This window comes from Hirundo rustica, chromosome 5 (genome assembly GCF_015227805.2).
Source record: "Hirundo rustica isolate bHirRus1 chromosome 5, bHirRus1.pri.v3, whole genome shotgun sequence".
Taxonomy (NCBI): Eukaryota; Metazoa; Chordata; class Aves; order Passeriformes; family Hirundinidae; genus Hirundo; species Hirundo rustica.
The window spans coordinates 8,753,741-8,775,162 of NC_053454.1; the positions used below are offsets into that span (position 1 = coordinate 8,753,741).

At 39.2% G+C, this 21,422-nt stretch overlaps 1 protein-coding gene across 3 annotated transcripts in view; it reads left to right on the forward strand.

Moving 5' to 3' along the window:
* The window catches only part of HTT (huntingtin), a 79,222-nt gene extending 61,995 nt beyond the window's left edge, over positions 1–17,227 (forward strand). For all 3 annotated transcript variants that reach the window (XM_040063654.2, XM_040063655.2, XM_040063656.2), the window contains 14 exons: positions 751–851; positions 2,706–2,860; positions 3,201–3,340; positions 3,508–3,590; positions 3,867–3,997; positions 4,179–4,308; positions 5,076–5,231; positions 7,578–7,768; positions 8,209–8,323; positions 8,548–8,761; positions 8,905–9,010; positions 10,324–10,486; positions 11,117–11,277; positions 12,253–17,227. In XM_040063654.2, coding sequence (XP_039919588.1) covers positions 751–851; positions 2,706–2,860; positions 3,201–3,340; positions 3,508–3,590; positions 3,867–3,997; positions 4,179–4,308; positions 5,076–5,231; positions 7,578–7,768; positions 8,209–8,323; positions 8,548–8,761; positions 8,905–9,010; positions 10,324–10,486; positions 11,117–11,277; positions 12,253–12,466 — 2,060 coding nt within the window. In that variant the 3' untranslated portion in view covers positions 12,467–17,227. The remainder of the gene's footprint in view (positions 1–750; positions 852–2,705; positions 2,861–3,200; positions 3,341–3,507; positions 3,591–3,866; positions 3,998–4,178; positions 4,309–5,075; positions 5,232–7,577; positions 7,769–8,208; positions 8,324–8,547; positions 8,762–8,904; positions 9,011–10,323; positions 10,487–11,116; positions 11,278–12,252) is intronic.
* Positions 17,228–21,422: the final 4,195 nt, after the last annotated feature.

The following is a 21,422-nucleotide window of genomic DNA, read 5'->3' on the forward strand; positions in this document are numbered from 1 at the left end:
TGAAACTGTTTGCTTCCTTTTGTTGCTTATGTGGAAGACAGATAGTATTTCAGAGCAGGTTAGTAATTGTGCTGCAGTAATTCTTACATTTTGTTCAACAAAGAGAATAAATTACAGAAGTAAAGCCAGAAGCTATTCCAGCTCAGGGAAATTTCAGTGTGCTCTTGCAGAATGACCACTTGTTTTCTGGGGCATATACTTGACAGCATGTTTAAGAATATTTTGTTTCCCTGCCACTTTTTTCTATTAATGCATAGTATAAAGTTCTGTGGTAAGATACCTCTGTAGCATACCTTCAGCTCAGACATCAGATGTTGGGTTGGACTAGAAGTTCTTGAAAGAATCCTTCCAACCCAAACCATTCTATGAGTGTCTTAGCACAATGTTTCCAGTTCTGTCCACCTTCTTGGAGCTGAAAGAGAGAAGCTGCAGTGTTCTCTGCCATTCCCATGACACCTAGTAGATCACAGAATAAGCTGAATTGTAAGGGACCCACAAGGATCGACTCCCAGCTCCTGCACCATCCCCAAGAGTCACACCATGACCCTGAGTGTATTGTCCAAACACTTACTATAAAAATCTGGTGCTGTGACCGTTTCCCTGGGGAGCCTGCTCCGTTCCAAAATGCACCAGCCCGAATAGGAATTGGTATGAAACTAAATCTGGGGAAACAATGTACCTTTTTTTAATGCTGTTCCTTGTTTAGCTTTGTATTGAGACATCAGTGGCTATCTCTGGGTGTTTCCATAGGATGGATCAGTCGGACTCAGTTTGAAGAGACTTGGGCTACTTTGCTTGGTGTGCTCGTAACTCAGCCCATTGTAATGGACCAAGAGGAGAACCAGCAAGAGGTAATGTCATTCATTGTATTTTTTGAAGTGAAATTTTACTTAAATCAGGAAAAGTGTTTCTATTAATAAAACTGTAAAGCAGAAAAGAAGCAACTAACACGAAGGAATTTTTTTTTTCTATTTTGTATTTCCTTTTTCTCATACCCTGCTGAGTTCAGACACATCCATGTTCTGGCGTAGAGCCTCTGCAGGCATACAAGTAGTGAGGAAAAAAATTAATGAAGCTGTTTCAACTCTTTATTAATACATCACTCAACACAGTAGGGGTTTTTTTGTTTTGTTTTGTAAGATTCTTAGCTAGAAATTAGTTGACCTGAAGATGCATGTTCATGTGTCTTTCTCCCGCTTGTAGACTGTATATTGAATACCTGGGCTTCTAGCTTAGGTAAATGTTCAAAATTCAGTGGAGAGCATTTGGGGATCAGAGCTGAAGAACTTTATAGCAGAATTCATGTCCAGTTTATATACCAATATACATATATACCAATTCCTACACCAAATATTTCTGTCCAAAGAAGAGCAACAAAACTGGGGCTGGGAGAGCTGAGGGCGTTTAGTCTCAGGAAAAGGAGGCTCAGGGGGATCCTCATCACTCTCCACAGCTACCTGAAAGGAGGGAGTAGCCAGGTGGGGCTCAGTCTCATCTGCCATCTCTCAAGTGAACTCTTAAGTTGCTCCAGTGGAGGTTCAGATTGGATTCAGATTAGGAAAAGAATTTTCACTGAAACAGGAGTTGGGCATTGGAGTAAGTTTCCCAGGGAGGTGGTGAAGTTACTGTCTTTGAAAGTGTTTGGTAGGGGTCTGGATGTGGCACTTAGGGACATGGCCTAGGGGTGATTATGGTGATGCTGGATTAATAGTTGTACTGGATGGTCTCTTCCAGCCTTGATGCTTCTGTGAAAAGTCAAGATGAGAATGAATTTGGCTATCACAAAAGAGATTTTCCCTTTTCAGCTGTCTTAACCTGCTAGCAAACTGATTTTACTAGTTTCTAGTTCTTTGACCTGAAAGGTTATTTTCCTGGGCTTGTTCATGGTCCTGATGGTAGATGCAGAGCCTAAAGCAGTTTGAAGAATTCAGAGGACGAACTGTGGATCCTGAGTAGCAAAGGGCTTTGCTTCTCTTGCTTCCTAGATGTCAAACTGCAAAAAGGAATAGGGAATCATCATCCCTCTTCCCTGGGTTAACATTTTCTGTTAGTTATACAGGCTTGGACACCTTGACTTAACTGTTTTCTGCATAATGGCCATGTTAGATCAGACTTAGAGCAATCTAGCTATTGGTTGTTCCTTCTTTTTCATGTAGAGAGTATTTGTGCAACAAGAATAATAGTTCTCACTTTATTTCCAAGGCAGATCAGTGTGTTCAAAATTGCAAATATCTTAAGCCCAGTTGTAAATTTCAGTATGTTACTATTTTCTGGAACAAAAAAAAATCTGAAATAAACATAAAATTATTTGAAAGTTGAACATTGATTACCATCTTACATCTTCTTAAAAGGGTCAGATGTTTTTGTGGTCTGATGCTTTATTTCAACAAGTAACTAATGGGTATCTGGAAAGGAAGAAGCTAAACACTTTTTAAAAAGTTCCAAAATGGACAGCTTGAGGTTTTAATGTTGGGACAAGAGAGCATGCATGCAGAGTGACTGATGAGAAGGAAGGATGTGTTGCTGCTGCAGTCAGTGCTTTGTGTGCATTGTTTATGTCACAGAGATTTCTGGATGGGAAGAAGAGTAGGTGTCATCTTTATTAATGATAATTTACTGACACCTGACAAACTGATATTCAGAGCCTTTAAGGTTTTTTTGGTTTTTTTTAAAACAATTCAAATTACAGTAAGTTCATTTTACAGGAAGATACAGAGAGGACCCAAATCAATGTTCTTGCAGTACAAGCCATAACCTCCCTGGTGCTGAGTGCAATGACCATACCTGTTGCAGGCAATCCAGCAGTTAGCTGTTTGGAGCAGCAGCCCCGCAACAAAGCTTTAAAAGCTCTGGATACAAGGTATTTGTTTTCAAATGGTTAATACATAATGACAGTTGCCTAGTCTGGTTGTAGCAAAAATATGCGTAGATTTTATTTTCTAAGAGTGTATGTGGGTGGATCTGTTTACATAGAAGTTGCATAGACTTAGCATTGTGAACCTGTTGACTTAAAAGATTATCTGAAAAAGATAGCATCTTAATAAAATCTAGTAAACAGTGTGCAGTATATATTTTTCAACATTTTTATTTCTCTGATACTGAAAATAAGTATAGGCATATAACATTACAGAGTAAGCTAGACTTGCACAAAACTGTTATAGGAAAAAATCTGCTAAGATTGATTTCTCTTGGGCTTTTAGGTTTGGAAGGAAGCTAAGTGTTATCAGGGGAATTGTTGAACAGGAAATCCAGGCAATGGTGTCTAAGAGAGATAATATTGCTACTCATCACTTATACCAAGCTTGGGACCCTGTTCCATCACTTTCTCCTGCTACTACAGGTAAGTGCTTGTTTGTGAGGGAAAAGGGGAGAGTGAATTTCTTTTGCATTTAAAAAGTGGAAAAGGTACTCTCAGAAAAATCTGAAATCCAGTTTGCGGGAAATGAAGCATTTTCACATGTGCTTTGTTACACACTTTTTAAAAATTCGTCTCGTGTTTTCTTACAGGTGCTCTTATCAGCCATGAAAAACTCTTACTGCAGATCAATACTGAACGAGAAATAGGAGATATGGATTATAAATTGGGACAGGTTTGTTAAAACCTCAACTTTAAACTTGCTTCTTATTACATTTCTTCTGTTTCTGAAAAATTAGTTAAGAAGCGCTGCTTGACATCAAATAGAAACTAAAAACTTTGGGTGATGCAGGGTTGGTCATCACTAGGTGTCACCTTAGCCAGAAGACTCTGTGCTGCCTTGTCATTTAAATGAAAATATGTTTGGCTTCTAAGATTTTTCTAGGCTGAATATTGGGGTGTTAAATGCGTTTCTTTGCTATTTGTTTTTCTCTTTTGTGTGTGTTGCAAGGTCTCTATACACTCAATATGGTTAGGAAATAATATCACTCCACTGAGAGAAGAAGAGTGGGGTGAGGATGAAGAAGATGAGAATGATGTACCTGCTCCTTCCTCACCACCAACCTCTCCTATCAACACCAGGTATCTTGGTTTTTTTGTCGCTTCTCTCTTTTGAGTCCTAGATAAGGTTTTATTTCTTCATGTTGAGTTTAATAGGCAGGGTTTATAAACTGGATTCTGGTAAATAACTGTATTGTTTCAAATCAAGCATTTTAGCAGAGCTTGAAAAGCTATTCTAACGCTTGTTTGCTGTTCCTTGCAGGAAACACCGGGCTGGTGTAGATATCCATTCTTGTTCTCAGTTCTTGCTTGAGCTGTACAGTCAGTGGATATTGCCATCCAACCCCAGCAAGAGAACACCAGTCATTTTGATCAGTGAAGTGGTGCGATCGGTAAGGCTGAATTATTATTCGGAGTTATAATTGAGTATATGTTACCAAGTGCTCAGAGCTAAGTAGCCTTTATGAAGCATCTTTTAATATATGGAACACACAGAATTCTCTTGACAGGGCTGTTCTATGAGCAGTACAGAAATGTAACTTAAGCAACTACGGCATTATACTGATTTAAGCTATATAAGCATCTGCATTATGTATTCTGCTGCTACATTACAAATAATTTATAATGTCAGTTGGTATTTTACATGACTGCTTGCTAAAGCAAGATTTGCTTATCCTATCCCTTAGTAAGAAAATGAAGGTGGAACAACAATGTATTTGAGAATTAAGTTGATTATTGAGTGTAGAAGCAAAACTAGAGAACACAGGTGTGGAATGTGTCTTGACAGCCATTATTCACTATCGTTCTTATGACTTAAAATGAAACTGACCTTGCAAGAGAAGTATGTGTTGTGTGTTTTGGGATGGTTCAGTACATTGTAAATAGCAATGTTTGTTCACGTCCCAGAGTTACTTACTCTGCTGGCTTTGATTTTGTAAACCTTTTGGTAAAAAGGACCTCTTGGAGGTCATTACTATCCAAATGGTGGAATTAATTCTGGACACCAATAGTTAATAGTTATTTCAGACCCTTGAGTAAATGTTTACACATTTAATAGATGAATTGAGGAATCCTTTGCTCACAGTCATAACAGAAGGGAGTCAATTTTTGGCTGTCTGCTAATGGGATTTTTTTATATTCAATTTTAATTTCTGTACAGCTTCTGGCAGTGTCAGACTTATTTACAGAAAGGAATCAGTTTGAGATGATGTACACAACGCTGACAGAGTTGCGAAAGGTGCATCCGTCAGAAGATGAGATTCTTGTACAGTATTTGATACCAGCTACTTGTAAAGCTGCTGCTGTTCTTGGAATGGTAAGAAATTCTCAGAAAGTTCATTTCAAATTCATGAGTGTCTAAGTTACCTCAGCTTCAGCTGCAAAACCTGGTGTACTTGGTAAGGGTGGTTTGTCTCTAAGAATAGCCTTTAGCTGATCTGCACGGCTCTAAGAAGTAACAGGATATGTATTCTGGGCTTTCACCATTTGTAAACATTATCTCCAGTTGCCCTGTATTTAAACAGAAAGGTTGTTTGCTTTGATTTTTTTTTTTGAGGTTTGAGTGTAATTTAATGTGATTTTTGGTTTGTCTTACTCAGTTCAGTGTTGCCTTTGCCCTGGACTCCTCATTTGTTACATTTCAGGCCAAAAATGGGGACTTGTGGAAGAACAGCTTTTGCTAGATTTGTATTACTGGTGAATGCCTGTAATCTCATGGGAGTCTGGGGCAGTGCATGTGATGAATATAGAGCCCCAGGTAGTCAGGTATCCCTTTTCTTTCCTTCTTTCTTCCCTCCACGGCATCATTCTGTTTTGAAATGTGTAGACCAGAAGTACTTTCCAGTGAACATTTCGGAGTGGAATTATTTACAGGAAAAAGACAATTACAAACAATTTTGGAAGGAGTTAGCAATTCTAGAAACTCTGAGACTAATATAAAGCTATATGGGTAATAGCAGTAAAAGAAATTCTGAAAGGGTTTCAGGGTGGGGCTTCCAGTAGCTATTGCAGCAGCAGCTGTGCAAGGGAAGGTGATGGCAAATGTACAGAAACAGTTTTAGAGATCAGCTTATTCTGACTAGGCTGTCATTTCCCACTCAATGAGCTAATAACACCTTCTCACAAGCAAACAGCTGAATGTAACAGCTTGGTGGGACTTAAAAAGAATTGATTCCATCAAGAGTGGCTTGTTCTGTGCTCAGCTATGTAGAAAACCTGCTTAAAAAGAGCAACTAGAGAGCAGACATTGTCTCAAACTGATCTGTATCTTAGATACTTCATGAGTAAAGGGACAGGTTGAAGCAAGTAATTTCTACTAATTATTAGTAAGGAAAAGACTTTGTAAAACAGAATTTCAGAATAGATTTTGCATGTTCCTTCACTCCCTGTTATCAAATACCATAACTTACATAGTCAGTTTTGGTATTTGATAACAGGGAATGTAGTATCTGATACCAGCTTGACCTGTGAATATGGAACATAAAATTGTGGAATCATTTAGGTTGGAAAAGACCCTTAAGATCATTGAGTCCAACTGCTGACATTTCCCTAAGGATGGAGCCTAAGGAGGCTCGGGGGGACTTTATGACTCTCTACAACTTCTTGAAAGATTTTAGCGAAGTAACGGTCAGTCTCTTCTCTCGGGTGGCAGGACAAGAGCAAATGGCTTCAGGTTGTGCCAGAGGAGGTTTGGGTTGGCTGTTAGGAAGAATTTCTTCACTGAAAAGGTGGTTAAGCATTGGAACAGGTTGCACAGGGAAGTCACCATCCCTGGAGGTGTTCAAGGAATGACTGTACGTGGCACTCAGTGCTGTGGTTTAGTTGATGGCTCTGTCCATAACCTTGGAGGTCTTTTCCAACCGTAACTATGAAGTACAGGGTGACAGCCACTGCCCTGGTTCTGCTGGCCACACTGTTGCTGACACAGGCCAGGTGCCATTGTCCTCCTTGGCCACCTGGGCACACCTGGCTCATGTTCAGCCACTCTCCACCAGCGCCCCCAGGTCCTTTTCCACTGGGCCCTTTCCAGCCCCTCTGCCCCAGCCTGTGGCACTGCAGGGCTTGTTGTGACCCAGGGGCAGGACCCGGCACCTGGCCTGGTTGAACCTCAGACATCAGCATTCCTGCCCAGCTGAGAGTACACTTGATTCCCTCATCCAGATCACAGGATTGGTGGAGGGGAGGATGTGTAGGTCTGAGTACCAGTGGTCTCAGAGAACAAATAAATGGAATGATGTGCTATGAGTTGAGTAGACAGATAGTAGATGGAGTATAATTGTCTGGTGCCAGTCTGTTTCAGATGGAAGCATCCTTTGCGCTTAGCTGGAAGGACAGAAAATTTCAATCATTCAAGTCCTATATTCTTAATAGCATGTACTATTTACTGAACAAATCCTTATCTTGTTTGGGTTTTTTTCATTTTAAATTGTGGTAACTCTGTACAAATAAAACAAAGTAGCGTCAGCTTCCTAGTTAATCTGCAACTCATCTCTTGTCTGATTGTATTAGTCTTGTGACATTTATTCAAAATAGTTTGAGCCAGGCTCTGGTTCGTTCCCTATTTCCTGCTCTTTAATTTGTTCCAAGTATTGCCAAATGACAGGACTTGCCAGTATTTAAACCAGTGTTGACTTCTAATGGATACTCTTGTTGGATGTCTTAGGATAAAGCTGTGGCTGAACCAGTAAGTCGGCTTCTGGAATCAACCCTAAGAAGCACCCATATGCCAAGTCGGATTGGAGCTCTGCATGGAATTCTTTATATCCTCGAGTGTGACTTGCTTGACGAGACAGCAAAGCAGCTCATTCCAATTATCAGCGAGTATCTGCTGTCCAATTTGAGAGGAGTAGCACAGTAAGACGCTTCTCCCTTTCCCCCTGGCTCCGAACTGTTGCGTGTTTATGTGTGAACAAAAGGGCTCTCTGTTGTTGGCACTTGCCAGTACATTTTAGAGCAGGCTGTTGTGTCAAGCAGGTTTTGGCATTTTCACTGAAAATATCATCCAATTTTAGGTTTAATTTACAGAGTGAAATGATATTTGAGGGTGAGAAAACTGTTTGATAGTACAGGCTTTTGTGTCTTTGGTAAACTGTGTTACTTAAACCTCACTTTTCTGTCATTTTCATGATAATCAGTGTTCTCTTATGGCATCTCAGCAATACTTCCTGTGATTTTAAAAAGGACTTACCTTTCATGTGCAAGAATACTTTCTATTTCTAGAAATCGTTTATAGTGTCTCTGTTTGTGACCTAAACAACTTTGATATGACCACCAGTGTTTTTGCTCATTTGCAGTTGTGTGAATATCCATAACCAAGAGCACATTTTGGTAATGTGTGCAGCTGCTTTCTATTTGATTGAGAATTACCCACTTGATGTAGGGCCTGAATTCTCTGCAGGAATTATACAGGTATGTTGTGATGCCTCCAGTCAGGGGTGGTTGTATAACCGGGGATCACCACATAGCTGTCTTTAACACTTAACTTGGATATTGAGGTGTAGATATGCTTTTGGGTTTAGTTACATTAGTTTTTGTTAATACCCGATGCCATTCCGTACCATTGTGGTACGGTGCTAGAAGATGGCCTAAATACGCCTCAAAACTAAGTAGTTGGCTTTTTTGCTTTATTTCAGATGTGTGGAGTCATGGTGTCTGGAAGTGATGAATCAACACCATCCATTATTTATCACTGTGTCCTGAGAGGCTTGGAACGACTCCTTCTTTCAGAGCAGCTTTCCAGGCTGGACAGTGAGTCGCTGGTTAAGCTGAGTGTTGACAGGGTGAATGTGCAGAGCCCCCACAGAGCAATGGCAGCCCTTGGATTAATGCTGACTTGCATGTACACAGGTATTCACTTTTTTTATACTTTTGATGTGCTAGGAGGCTGGCTTACTAACAATGCTAGTTTTCTTAATTTACTTCTGTTACCAAAAGTAAAAGAAGTGATTTTAACATCCACAGTGAACTTGTAACAAATTATTTTGGTTTAGGAAAGGAAAAAATCAGCCCCAGCCGTATCCCAGATGCGAATCCTGGCGCTCCTGACAGTGAATCTGTGATTGTCGCTATGGAACGAGTATCTGTCCTTTTTGATAGGTAAGAGGACAAAATGTGTAAATGGGGCTCCGGGGGGGAAATGATTGTGTTTGTCACTGTGTGGTCACTTCTCTGTTTGACTGTTCTTACAGTTAATTAATGACGTTTTTCAACTTAGTATTGCTTAAAAGTTACACTCCTGGTATACACAGCAAAACTGATGGAATTGCTGAAGGCAGCACAAATGTGCAGGAATGTAAATGAAAACCAGACGTGTCCTAACTGATACTGTGTCTTGCATAAACCATAATGCTTCATAAATGTATTTCCAGCTCCCTTCAGGTCAAACTCTTAAATGCTTTTCAGGATGTCTTCTACATAATCATGGATATAAATCCAGTTTACAGGAAATAATCTTTCAAACCATCCTAAGAGTTTGAAACATTTTCCCCCCTTCCCCCTCCCCCCCAGAATTGTTCTTTATGAGGCTGTTAAGTAATTGCAGTGGAAGGATACAGTAAAACTTCTGCATTCACATGGAACTCATTAATGGGAACATTGCAAAACCCCTGTTTTGATCTGACAATCCCAAGCTGTCTTAAGTGAGTATAGCGTGTTAGATTTTGTGTAGTAGTTTGTGGGTAATGGTTTACATTTTTTAAAGTGTTCAGTGGTTTTTCTATAAAACTGGAGGAGGGTTTCACTTCTGTACTTGGTGAGAACAGAGCTAGAGCAGTGCTTGAGTGCTTTTGAATATATCACTCTGAAGAGCTAGCAAAACAAATGGGACTACTACAAGCAAAAAATAACTTTTGCAGGGAAGAATCACATGATGGTAACTATCTTGACACATCAACAGATGCAGCCTTACTTGCCAATTAGTGTTATTTAAACAAAATTGTTTGTAGGTGAGAGTATCTTTTCCCCACTTTACACAGCAACACAGCTTGCTTTTCTTGTTTGATATGTTGGTCATTCTGTTCTTGAATACAAAAATCCAAGATGTTATGAATGAAAACTAGTATTCTGCTTATAAACAGTCTTTTCTCTGATAACTGGGAGGAGTGATGTCCCTGTCCTTTTTTGTTCTTGTTTAGTTTTTTCAGCATTCCTGTTGGTAAGTCTCATCTCTGATGCAGTTCCAGACCTTCAAAAAATGTGACTATTTAAAAAAGAAAAGGGGAGAATGTAGGGTAAGGACACACCTGTAACAGCTTCTGACAGCTTTGACAGATCTCCTTGTGTAGTCTGTTACTAAGATTACATGAAGATTTGGATTCATCAGTGCTGAGAACTTGCCTACTCAGAGATGAAAGTAAAACGATATGTATTTGAATTCAGCAGTAAAATACTTAATTTTTTATTATTTTCAGGATCAGAAAGGGATTTCCTTTTGAAGCTCGAGTAGTGGCTCGGATTCTTCCACAGTTCCTTGATGATTTCTTCCCCCCACAAGACGTAATGAACAAAGTCATTGGGGAATTTCTGTCCAATCAGCAGCCATACCCACAATTCATGGCAACAGTAGTTTATAAGGTAGTATTGATCCATTTTTTTTCTTAAGTGTTTCAGAAGATTTCTAAACAATTGACAGCTCAGCTGAAGGGCTATATACCACTTTGGTGGTATATGTTAGAGCTAACAAACCAGTCACTGTGGTTTGGCTTCCAGGCAGCATCGAGGGCTAGAATTGCCATGTCACCTAGAGCTAGAGGCTAAAGCTCACAGCAGGACAGTTCAGTCACTGATAATGAGAAAATAAAAGAGGAAATTAGTGGTTATGCTCCTGGTGCTCAGATTCTAGATCTGAGTGAGCCATCACTTTGTGAACCCAACAGACAAGCCCCTGTGGCCTCAGCTGGGCTTCTGGCTCTTCAGCACCTGCTGGACTTGTGCGTCACGGGAGAGTGCATGTGCACAGCACATGTGATCTATAAAAAACAGAGATGCCACACAAGTTGCATATTTCTATATGATTACATATAGAATACGTAATGTTTGGCACATTTGTCATGTTCACTAATTCATTAGACTCAGAGTTGTCTCCAGGAATCCAGTTTGTTACCCTCAGAGCTTTGTAGCCAGAGAGAACCTTTACAAGAGAAATTGAACTTTTCTACCATATCCATCCACCCTTTCTTTATTCCTTTGTACCATATTTTGCAGGTGTTCCAGACACTGCATAGCACTGGGCAGTCCTCAATGGTTCGTGACTGGGTGATGCTCTCTCTCTCTAATTTCACACAAAGAACACCTGTGGCAATGGCGATGTGGAGTCTTTCCTGTTTTTTTGTCAGTGCTTCCACCAGTCAGTGGATTTCAGCAATGTATCCTAAAAAGATTGAAAGTGTGTCATTTCTGGGTAATTACGGTGTAAGGCCTTGAAGGATAAGAGTACAAATGTAAGACACAAAAAAGGCAGTTTTACAGCAGATAGTAACGGTGTATATTGCTTTGTGCTGTTGGCAGTTTGGGTTTGTGGGGAAAAAAGAGAACATCTAAACAGATTATGAGAACAGTTATCTAGATCTACTGCTTTAAGATCAGTTCCTTTTGACTATGCAAGATGATTGGGAAAGTCCTCCTTTTTAAAAGCTTCCCCAAGATACTATTCTGTGACCTTTGAAAGCTTTGCTCTTTATTCCTTTTGCAAGATAAAATATATTGAAAAATGAAAGAAGCCAACAAACTCAAAATCAAGAGAATTATCCTCTACATACAAACTGTATTTTGCGGTTATCCCCCTGGTTGTGCACTGCAGTAATAGTGAGCTTTGGCAATGGAATGTCATTGGCCAAATAAATTGGAACAGATAAAAGATACAGATATATATGTGTATATATGTGTATACACACACACACACACACATATATATATGTAGTAATAGTGCTGGGTTTATTTATAAAACAAATAAACAACCCCATGAAACAAACAGAAAAATGACTGGTGCATTTTGTGACCAGACAAAAAAGTGGCCATTTGTCACGTTTGAAATGTCCTAATGACTCTTAATCGCAGCAGTGCTCTTTGGCTCTCAGCAGTTGCTGATTGCATTGTTTTCTCCAATGGATGAAGAAAACTACTGCTAGCTTGAAATTCATTTCTGAGGATAAGAAATTGTGTGATGTTAATGAAGAAATAGGGTTTATGTGGTAACGGTTAATTGCTAGATGACAGTATTTTGCACTTGAATGTCATTGGTGAGCTTAAGAATAAACTGTTTTAATGGAGAACAGTGTTTAAACTGCTAAACCAAAAGAGGAACAACGTCTATCATTTTATGACCTTAACTTCTGTTTCAGTCTTCCGCATATTATCAGCAGAATGGGAAAATCAGAGCAAGTGGATGTCAACATCTTCTGTTTGGTGGCCATAGACTTCTACCGACACCAGATCGATGAGGAATTGGATCGGAGAGCCTTCCAGTCGGTGTTTGAGGTGGTAGCATCTCCGGGAACCCCATACCATCGCCTACTGACTTGTTTGCAAAATGTCCACAAGGTCACAGCATGTTGAACATCCTGACGTGTAGTGGAACTGCATGACTAGTGTTGGGATATGAATTACCAGGAATGCGAGATCAAGAGAATACCTGGGGTTGCATTTGCGATAAATACGGAGCGGTCAATTTTCCTTCCAGCATGCACGGACAAGTGCTCTGCAGCCCTGGAAATCACCTGAGAAGTCAAGTGTAGTTGTTGTTGACACCAAGCACCTCTTGGAGTGGGATTAAGTATTTCAGTGTTTTTCAAGTGATGTTGGGGGCTAACGTGAGCCACCCATCCTAGCTGTAAAATAATGAGCTAGTACCACATGCAAGTTAGATGGTATTCCTCTTCTTCTGATATGCAGCTGAAGCCACTGTGGTGCAGCCAGTAAGACACTGACAGACTGTACTTGCAACCTGCAGTCCTTAGCCAACTTCATAGTTTTATGTACCTGTATATACTGTTGTGTAGTACAGAATAGAATTTGTTTCCTAATGTCCCTCCCAAACAAGGAAAAGAGAAAATGACTTATGATTTACACTTCCAGCATGTGATTTCTCTCTCTGGACTTTCTGATACCCAGTGGTGTATGTGTTGGTGATACCAGAGATATGAGATATAGTGCACATACGTAACCACACGTTTTTCTTTTTTCTTCTCAGGATTTCAAATTTGAGTACAGTATATCAGTGAAAGAAATTTTAACTTAAATATTTCTATATTATGTACAGTATGTAAAATTGTAAGATGTGTGGTGCATGAGCTGTGCTGTAATTGGAGATGAACAAAAGCCATGCTACTGAATGTCTTGACATCTGTATTGTCCTCATTTTTTTGCCTCGTGCTTGAATTCATGTTCCTTTTTGAAATCCATCTTAATGTACAGATTACATCTTGTTTTGCATCTCACGTTTTCTTAAAGTGCTTTAAAACTGGAATATGTTGATTAATTTGTCTTGAGAAACTGTACTAAGGAGGCATTCTTGTGATCCACTTTACTGGAGCTTCTTTTGAATTCCTTTATTTTGAGACATAATGGTAAAAAAGAGGACTAGTCACTCTGGATCAAACTTTAGATACTTATGCAACTTCTCTTACTGGCTGCACAGCATTTTAAGAGACAAAATGGTGCAAGCTCCCCAGTAGTCAGCAACCATTTGACCTTTCTTAACTGAGACCATGAAGTCATCTGGACCACTCTCATGTAAACAAATATATGGTAGCAGTAAAAAATCAGAAGGCTGCTGTGGTCTACTTTGGGACTGGCTAAAGTGTTAGATTACACAACCTCTTTTATTACCTGTTGTATCCATAATGCTTTAGACACACAAATATCCATGAATTTCAGGACACTACACAGGGCCAGATTTAGCTTTTACTCACCACCCAGGGAATGCCATTGATTCCTAAGCTTTACATGTGGAAATTTAGCACAGCATTTGTCTTTAGTTGTATTTAAGTTTTTCATTATAGAGAAATGATACCTTGGTTCTCAGTCACATCCTACATTTAACTTCTCTTCATTTTCTTTTCACACCTTTTGGTGACACTTGGAAAAATGAGATAGTGTTGTCAGGAGGAGCATGTACTGTATGTATTTCTGTATATAATGTATATGTTGAAATTATACACATGTGACAACATTTAATGTATACAGATGTGTATATTTGTATTTATTAAACCCATGTATTTAAACTAAATTCCAATCTAGACCAAAAAATTGTTGCTTCTGCCCGTAAATCGATTTACAAAGGAATTGTCCGCTGGTGTCGCTTCCTTTTAGAAACTGGTAGAGGAAATTGATAGTATGGGCAGTAGAAACAACTGTAGATGTTGCTGTATTTAGCTCTCTACAGGTCTTATTATCTAGAGCAATTATTTCTGTCCTTAGTTGGGTTATTCTTCTTCCTTGGGCCACAGCACTGTGGTGATTTTTAAAAGAAACTGAACAGGATTTCAGAAAAAGGTTTAATAAAATAGATACTGTTTGAAAGTTTTTGAGTTATATTGGAAATTACCTTGATTCTGATAAAAGTCTAATTCCAGGCAGTGAGATCTAATGCCCTGTGTTTGCATTAAGGGGTAGTATAGATCACTCTTCCCTTTTGTAATCACCAGTAATCGTTTTGTACTGTAAACCCACACACCAGTCAGTTTTTGTATGATATATAGTTTGAGTGAAGATATTTTTGTAAGCTATTTTCCAGAGTTTAAAATAGATTTTAATATATTTTTTAAGCATCAGATTAATCAAATGTTCACTGTACAACAGTATATGTTGTTATGAAACTGTTAAATTCTTCATAATTTTAAGCTCCTCATGATTAACACAGACAAGTTGGTTACTTTACCTTGGGATCACGGGAGCTAGACCCTTTATGAAACTTTCTGAACCGGCTTGGGACTTGCTACAGAGTCTTTCAAGCCAGTGAAGAAATACATTGAATTAAGCAGTCAGCACCGCTGGGTGAAAAACATTAGATGTGACAGAATCCATTCCTGAAATGCCTCTTGCCAGCCTCAGAGCAAATATTTGCATTACCTGTTTCAAGACAAGCTCTAGAGCTGATGCACTCAGTTGTAACCTCACACAGATTCACTGGTAGTAAAAATTTCATCTGTTTTAACCTCTCTTGGGGATTTGTTGTAGTATATGTACTTCCTGTACTGTGTCCTAAGTGTCCAAAAGAAGGGCACCTCCTCTTAGTGATCTGAAAGAGTTGTAGCTTAAGGGTCTTCCTAGTGTGGGAGCACACTGCAGTAGTGCTTCAGTTCAAACATTTCACTGCAGCACACTTTCCTGTCTTCTTTCTAGACATTCTTTCCACACCCTCATTTCTTTTGGAATGAAATCGTACTCAAAATCACTCCTGTCTAATTTTAATAACACAGCCATGAGGTGTGCCATAGGGGCAGTAACAGAACAGTGGCCATTAAGGGATTCTGATGTTTAAAGGAAATAAAATACTGCTTGTCCTTTGAGATTGACTCTATGCAAGATTTTATTTCACAGTGTTTTTAACTTGCTATAACCAGAAAGCTAATTCTGAAAATCAGGCTGTTCATTTTTTCATTGAGATCAGGGTAGAAATGTGCTTGTTCTTAAGACATACATTTGGTGTCCTGGCTAAACAAAGCAGACAACATCTTTAATGTGCTTTGCCGTGAAAGTGGCTCCTTTGCAGCCTTACAAGATGAGAAGTATGGCATGACTGGGAGCATACTTGAGACAGATTAATGTTTAAAACTTCAGTTACAATTCTGTTGTCAAAGAAACTACATTGCTAAATCTATAACGTGGCCCTCCCCTAAGAATGCTGTATGCCAGCCAACTCGTTACAAATAGCTTTTGGACCAGCTACCCACTGGCCCATTAAATAAAGTTTGCTTTGTGTTTCATTCCAGCATGCCCCCTTCCTTGCACTGAGTGCAAGAGCGTGGAGTTGCAAACGACAACTTATTGGAAACCAGTTCTTATTTGTGGGATTAAAAGTATTTTCTTTACTATTTATGTTTTCCAGTCAATTGAATGTGAGTCTATTTAAATCTTCTCTAAAGTGTACACTCAGATGTCATTTCTTGCCTAAAGCATCTAGTAAATGATTGTGTGTTAGTTTTGCTTTGGTAGGAATGCCTTCTTAGCACCAAGACATCGCTTGTTTTTTAACCACCAGCAGCATTCTGAAAGCACTGAGTAATGAGTGAACAGATTCAGGTCAAATGAAGGGGGGAACAAGTGGAACCTTTTGGGTTAAAAGTAATTTGTTGATATTTAGTAGATTTGCCTTAAGAGCATTCTGTCTTGCCATTCTCCCTTTTCAGTGGCTGCTAACTATATAGCAGATAAGGAGGTTGTGTCAAAACACTGCAGACAGTTCTCCAAGAGCAGCAGACCTGGTTTGTCTTAAGATTTTGTGGAGCTGTCAGGGCTGAGCATTTATGCTTCCATAGTAAAAGAAATTTTATGGTATAATGAGCAATAAATGATAGCAATAAGCAGTTTAATTAAATTCAGTCAGGATCTTACCCGGTGGTTGAAAGGGATGGGAGAAGACTGGAAACTAATTGAGTACATTCATTGCATAAATCAGACTTTTTCCATGTACAGTCCCAACTGAACTTTTTACTAAACTGAGTGACAATGGCAGGTGCTTTGCTCTTTCAAAACAGTTTTGTTTATAAGGACACAATTGACAAAAGTTACAAGAGAGCAAAATACTTTTCTAGTGTTTAAGTAGTTTAAGCATTTTAAGGTGAAAACAAGCTGCTGTAAAAACTAGAGTAAGCAATATAGCGAAATTTTGGAGAAATTAATTGTTAATTTAACCTAACACAGAGATTTTGGGTGAACTCTTTGTGCATGCTACCTAAGTATCCATTAAAAAAAATCTTGAGAATCCCACGGTCATACCCAGGAGAGCTTCTACTGTATATCAAGTTTGTAGCTGCAGTCACTGGGTATAAATGCTGCAGAGCGTTTGTGAAGCACGTGCTGCTTTTGTCATGTCCATTTTGTGTGAGCTTATCATTCCCATCAGTCTGTGTATACACACTGTCAAGTTGGATAAACTTGACAAGGATAAGGTACTGCACCCTGTGGTGGGTTGTGGTTTGAGGGCGATGATGAGCAAAAGCTTGGAGCCCCCACCTGGAAAGCAATTGTACTCAAGGGAAAAGGATAGCATATCATTTTAGATGTATGTTTAAGTTTAAAAACAAAACAAAAAAAATGCTGAAAATACTGCACATTGAACCTAAAAGAGAAAATAAAATGCAACTATTACTGTAAGTGATTTTTCTCTGGTTATTTAAAAAAAAGGGCTTGATGCTTTCTTACTAGAGTTTTTCTCCAGTATCTCTTCTTTTCAGGAATTATCAAATACTGAGTACTATTAAGATATGCAAGAATACTTGAACTCTTTGCAAATGTAGCTGTGCTGCACAATCACTGCTGTTTGCAGTTAACCAAGAACTATCACAATTGAGCTTTTAATTGTATCTAATAGTCACGCTTGCCAAAACTTCTCTGGGATTCTAGATGAGATCAGAAAAGGCAAAATTTAAGTGTACAGCTGTATTTGTGAATGAGAGTGTATTTATCCACAGCAGTCCTGGGGAGGGATAATGTTACACAGGAGAAGAAATGGTTTAACTTGCCGAAGCTTGGTTTCCCAGCTGTTGGGCTTGCATCTTAAAAGAAATTTCTGGGTGGTCCTGCTGCTGAACACTGGAGGATCTCTTGCAGTACTCAACGGCTCCGAGACATCTTGTTTTGATTAACTTTGCGGCACTTGGCTGTTCTCTGCAAACTCTGGCATAAAGTTTGAAGTAGTAGCTTAATGTAGAAAGCACGTGCTGGTTTTGTCCTTAGTCAGAGTAACTTCTTTTACATCTTTTCTTTCCTTGTCGGCGTTGGTGGCGACTGATCCGCCGCTGTGTCACCTTTTAGTGTAGCGGTGGAGCTGAGGGACAGAACTGTGCTGTGGTAAGTGCCTTTGTCTGCAGAGCTGGAGACTTGTTTGAGTAATAAAGTCTTCATCTTCCTGTCACTCAGAGAAGAAAAACCATATAATTTCTGGAAATATTACCCCTAAAGATGAATTGCCAGGCACAGGGAGATGAAGCATTGCTCTTAGTAGACTGGAACTTTTTCATTTACTAGAGGTTTTTTGCTTTCCCCACTGCCCTTCCTGTCCTGTACAGGTATTGTCATTTTTTTTTTTTTTTTTTTCCCTACTTCTTAGGCGGTGCAGCTGTAAAGAGTATTGCAGCTATCATTTGGGAATTGGCAGGGCTCCACCCCAGTTACAAGACAAAAAGCTTTGATTGCCTGTAGAATTAAACATAATTATACCGTAAGTTTTGCATAACTGTTTGAAGAGATGAAAAGATTCGTAACTTGTAGGTTTGGTAAAAAGTTGGAAGTAGGAACGTGAAAAAGTTCATCCAGCTTGTACAGAACGTTGTCTTCAGAGTGAGCCAAACCTTCTGCTCTTCTAGTGCAGCTGTAATTCTGCCTTCATTTTGGTTCTGATCTTTCCCATGGTGTACACATCCAAGAATGGCTGAGCAGTCTCTTGCCCCAGGTCCTGTTTTTGTATCCTTCAAGCTGCAAATGTCATGGGTAGATTTCGATCAAGTGCAACCTGATTGTTTTACCTCATTATTTACATTTTGGAGTTCTTTCAGCCAGGCTGCAGTGTTTGGGCTCCAAGCAAAATGCCTCCCTGAGGGCTGGGCTTGACCATGCACCAGATGCCCACAGAGCTGTGAGCCACATTAAGCCAGACCATTTAAATACAAGGTTTTTTGCTAATCTAGCTCATCTTGAATTACATGCACTGTAAAACTTCAAGTCAATGTTGAAATAACATCTCCAAATTAGAATTTTATTCTTTTCTACCCCTCTCTTCCCCTGAGGAAGAGGCACTAAATGTGTTTTCATCCCTGTCTTGCTGTTAAACCGCTCTAGGATTGAAGCATCTGTCTTGTCCAATGGAAAGGCGAGTGTAAAGCTTGCTAACTTAACTTTTCTTGGTGTGTCTGGTTAATGTTGACATTTCAAATACCATCTTTGGCATTTGATTTAACATCTATGAAAATAACACAATTAATTGTTTAACTTTTATTTCAGACAAGTTTGGGCAGATACTCTTAATTACACTTTGTTCATAGTAATTTTTCTTTGCCTTCTTAACTGCTTCAAACTACCGCTGCTTTAAATGAACACTGGATACTGCAGATCTGGGAGGTATTTTTAAGTGCTTTTGAGGCTTCTGATCCTTCCATCTCTTGGTAATGGGGCTTAAGCTCATTCCTTCTCCTCCTGTCTTCTTTCCTCTTCCTTGGCTGCCAGAGTAAATATTTCACCTGTTGAATGCTTTAAAATAAAAGTTGTATGTCATCAATAGATTGGTATGTGACTAAGTAACAGAGGATAAGACTGAATGATCCAAAGTACCTGGAGTTTATGAATTAATTTGGAGTCCTGGAGAAGTGAATCTTTGGAAGGGGACCAAATAAACCTGCAACTTTTTTGCTACCTGATGTAGAAATGGAAGAATATTGTTCAGATGTTTATCTTCATCAGTATCAAAATTGAATGCTTTCACAAATGATGTTTCAATCCGTACTTCTGCTGCTTTACTGCTTTTGTGGGCGTCTTGGGGATGTTTCTGTCTGCTCACTGAAGCAGCATACTTACATACTGCAGTTACTTAAATGTGAGCTTGTGGATAATACCTGTTCCCACTGCAGTGTGATCTGATAATATTAAAAAAAAAAAAAGTCAGAAACATGATCTGGCAGCTGGGAAACTTAGAGGCAGCACTAACAGTAATAGTGAAAGGACCTGCTGCTTAATTTTCCAACTCTCCCACTGGCCTGCTCTGGGGTTTGAGAGTATCCCTGAATGAGGAAGATACAGCAAACTTGATCTGATTTGAGTTGAGTTGTCTCAGATGACAGGATTAACAAATCTCTGTTTCTTAGATCCATAAAAATCCAAACTGCATGTTATTCATTTGAAAATAGTGATGAATCCAGGGGTGATGATGGAGTGTTGTAAGAAGTCATGTTGAGTTACCGTGTTACACTTGAAAAGATTGCTGCACCATATGTACTGGTGAAAGTATGAGCTGCTCACTTCATTACCGTGAGACTTAGAGTGCCCAAAGTTCTTTTGTGTTTTGCTGATGGGTTAAATATCGTCAAAGTGGTTATTAATTATTAACTTAGTGAGGTCTGGCTGTCCTTTGTCTGTGCTGCTTTTGTTCTCGGTTTGACTACATTAACTCTAGATGAAATATAAATGCCAGTCCCAAACTAACAATGATTAAACTGTATTATTCTGTGTAGCTTAAGTACATGAAAAAGAATCAGGACAGGAGATGAAATTTATTATTTCATGTGTACTCAATCATGTTTTATTGGCTATAAAATCTCATGTAGACAGGATAACTTTAGAAGCTGAGTAACGTAAACAAGAATTTAGCCCTAAATTACCTACTTTGAAGAGATTTTCAAAGCCTGTCATGAGATGGGCATTCATTCAAAAGAAAATAATTAAAAGTTGACATTTTAGCAGGGCCCAAAAAGGGGTAGTGATGAGTTTTGTCTGACATGTTTTTTCCATTGTGCTTTTCTGCTCTGAAGCTCCGGGGTGTGATGCAGGAAGGAAGGATAGGATTTGTGTGCTGTATGTGAGTAAAGGGCCTTTTGTCAGCTAAGGGCCAGTTATGGACAGGGAAGGTATCCATGTTTGTTTAAAAAAAAAAAAAATATTTCCAACCACAGGCAGTTGGAGGTTCATTGCTGCCTGTTGCAGGTCATTACTTCTCTGTGCAAATATATATATCATCACTTGGATATATCATATATAATATGTCATGATCCAGGCAGTTTGGGGACCTTGAAGAGGTCTCCTTGGAGACCAAACAGCTGTGGTGCACCCAAGGACAGAGAAGCATTTATGACACTTTTAAGGACACTGCAGGACAGAGCCAGAATGATTCCTCCTGGGAAAGGGAGGCTTCACGTAATGTGGTTGCAAGATAGAGCCCAGGGATAAAGGAATGGTAGGAAACAGCATCTTCTCATTCTTCACCTTCAATGGCCTTGTCCACTTCACCTTATTATGCCTGAAAATGTGGAAGGTTCCTGCTAAGAAAGGTGTGACAGCATTGTTTAGGTTTCTCCCAGCTTTTGGGTTCAGTTTTCTGCTGTACCATGGGTATTTATAGAGCAGCAAGGAAAAGAAACCCATTTTCAGTAAACTGTGATAGTAAGTTGAAAGAAGGTTGCAGACCTTGAAACTGCTTCTTACTAGTGTTCTTTACCCTTAAACTTAGACTTTGAGTGTTCCTTTATATTTGATTATGAAAAGAATAAATACTTTATTTTTCCTTTGAACTAAAATTTTCCCTGTAAATTACTATTCCCGAGTCAGCCAGAACTGCCTTTCTTCTTTTCATACAGGTGCCTTT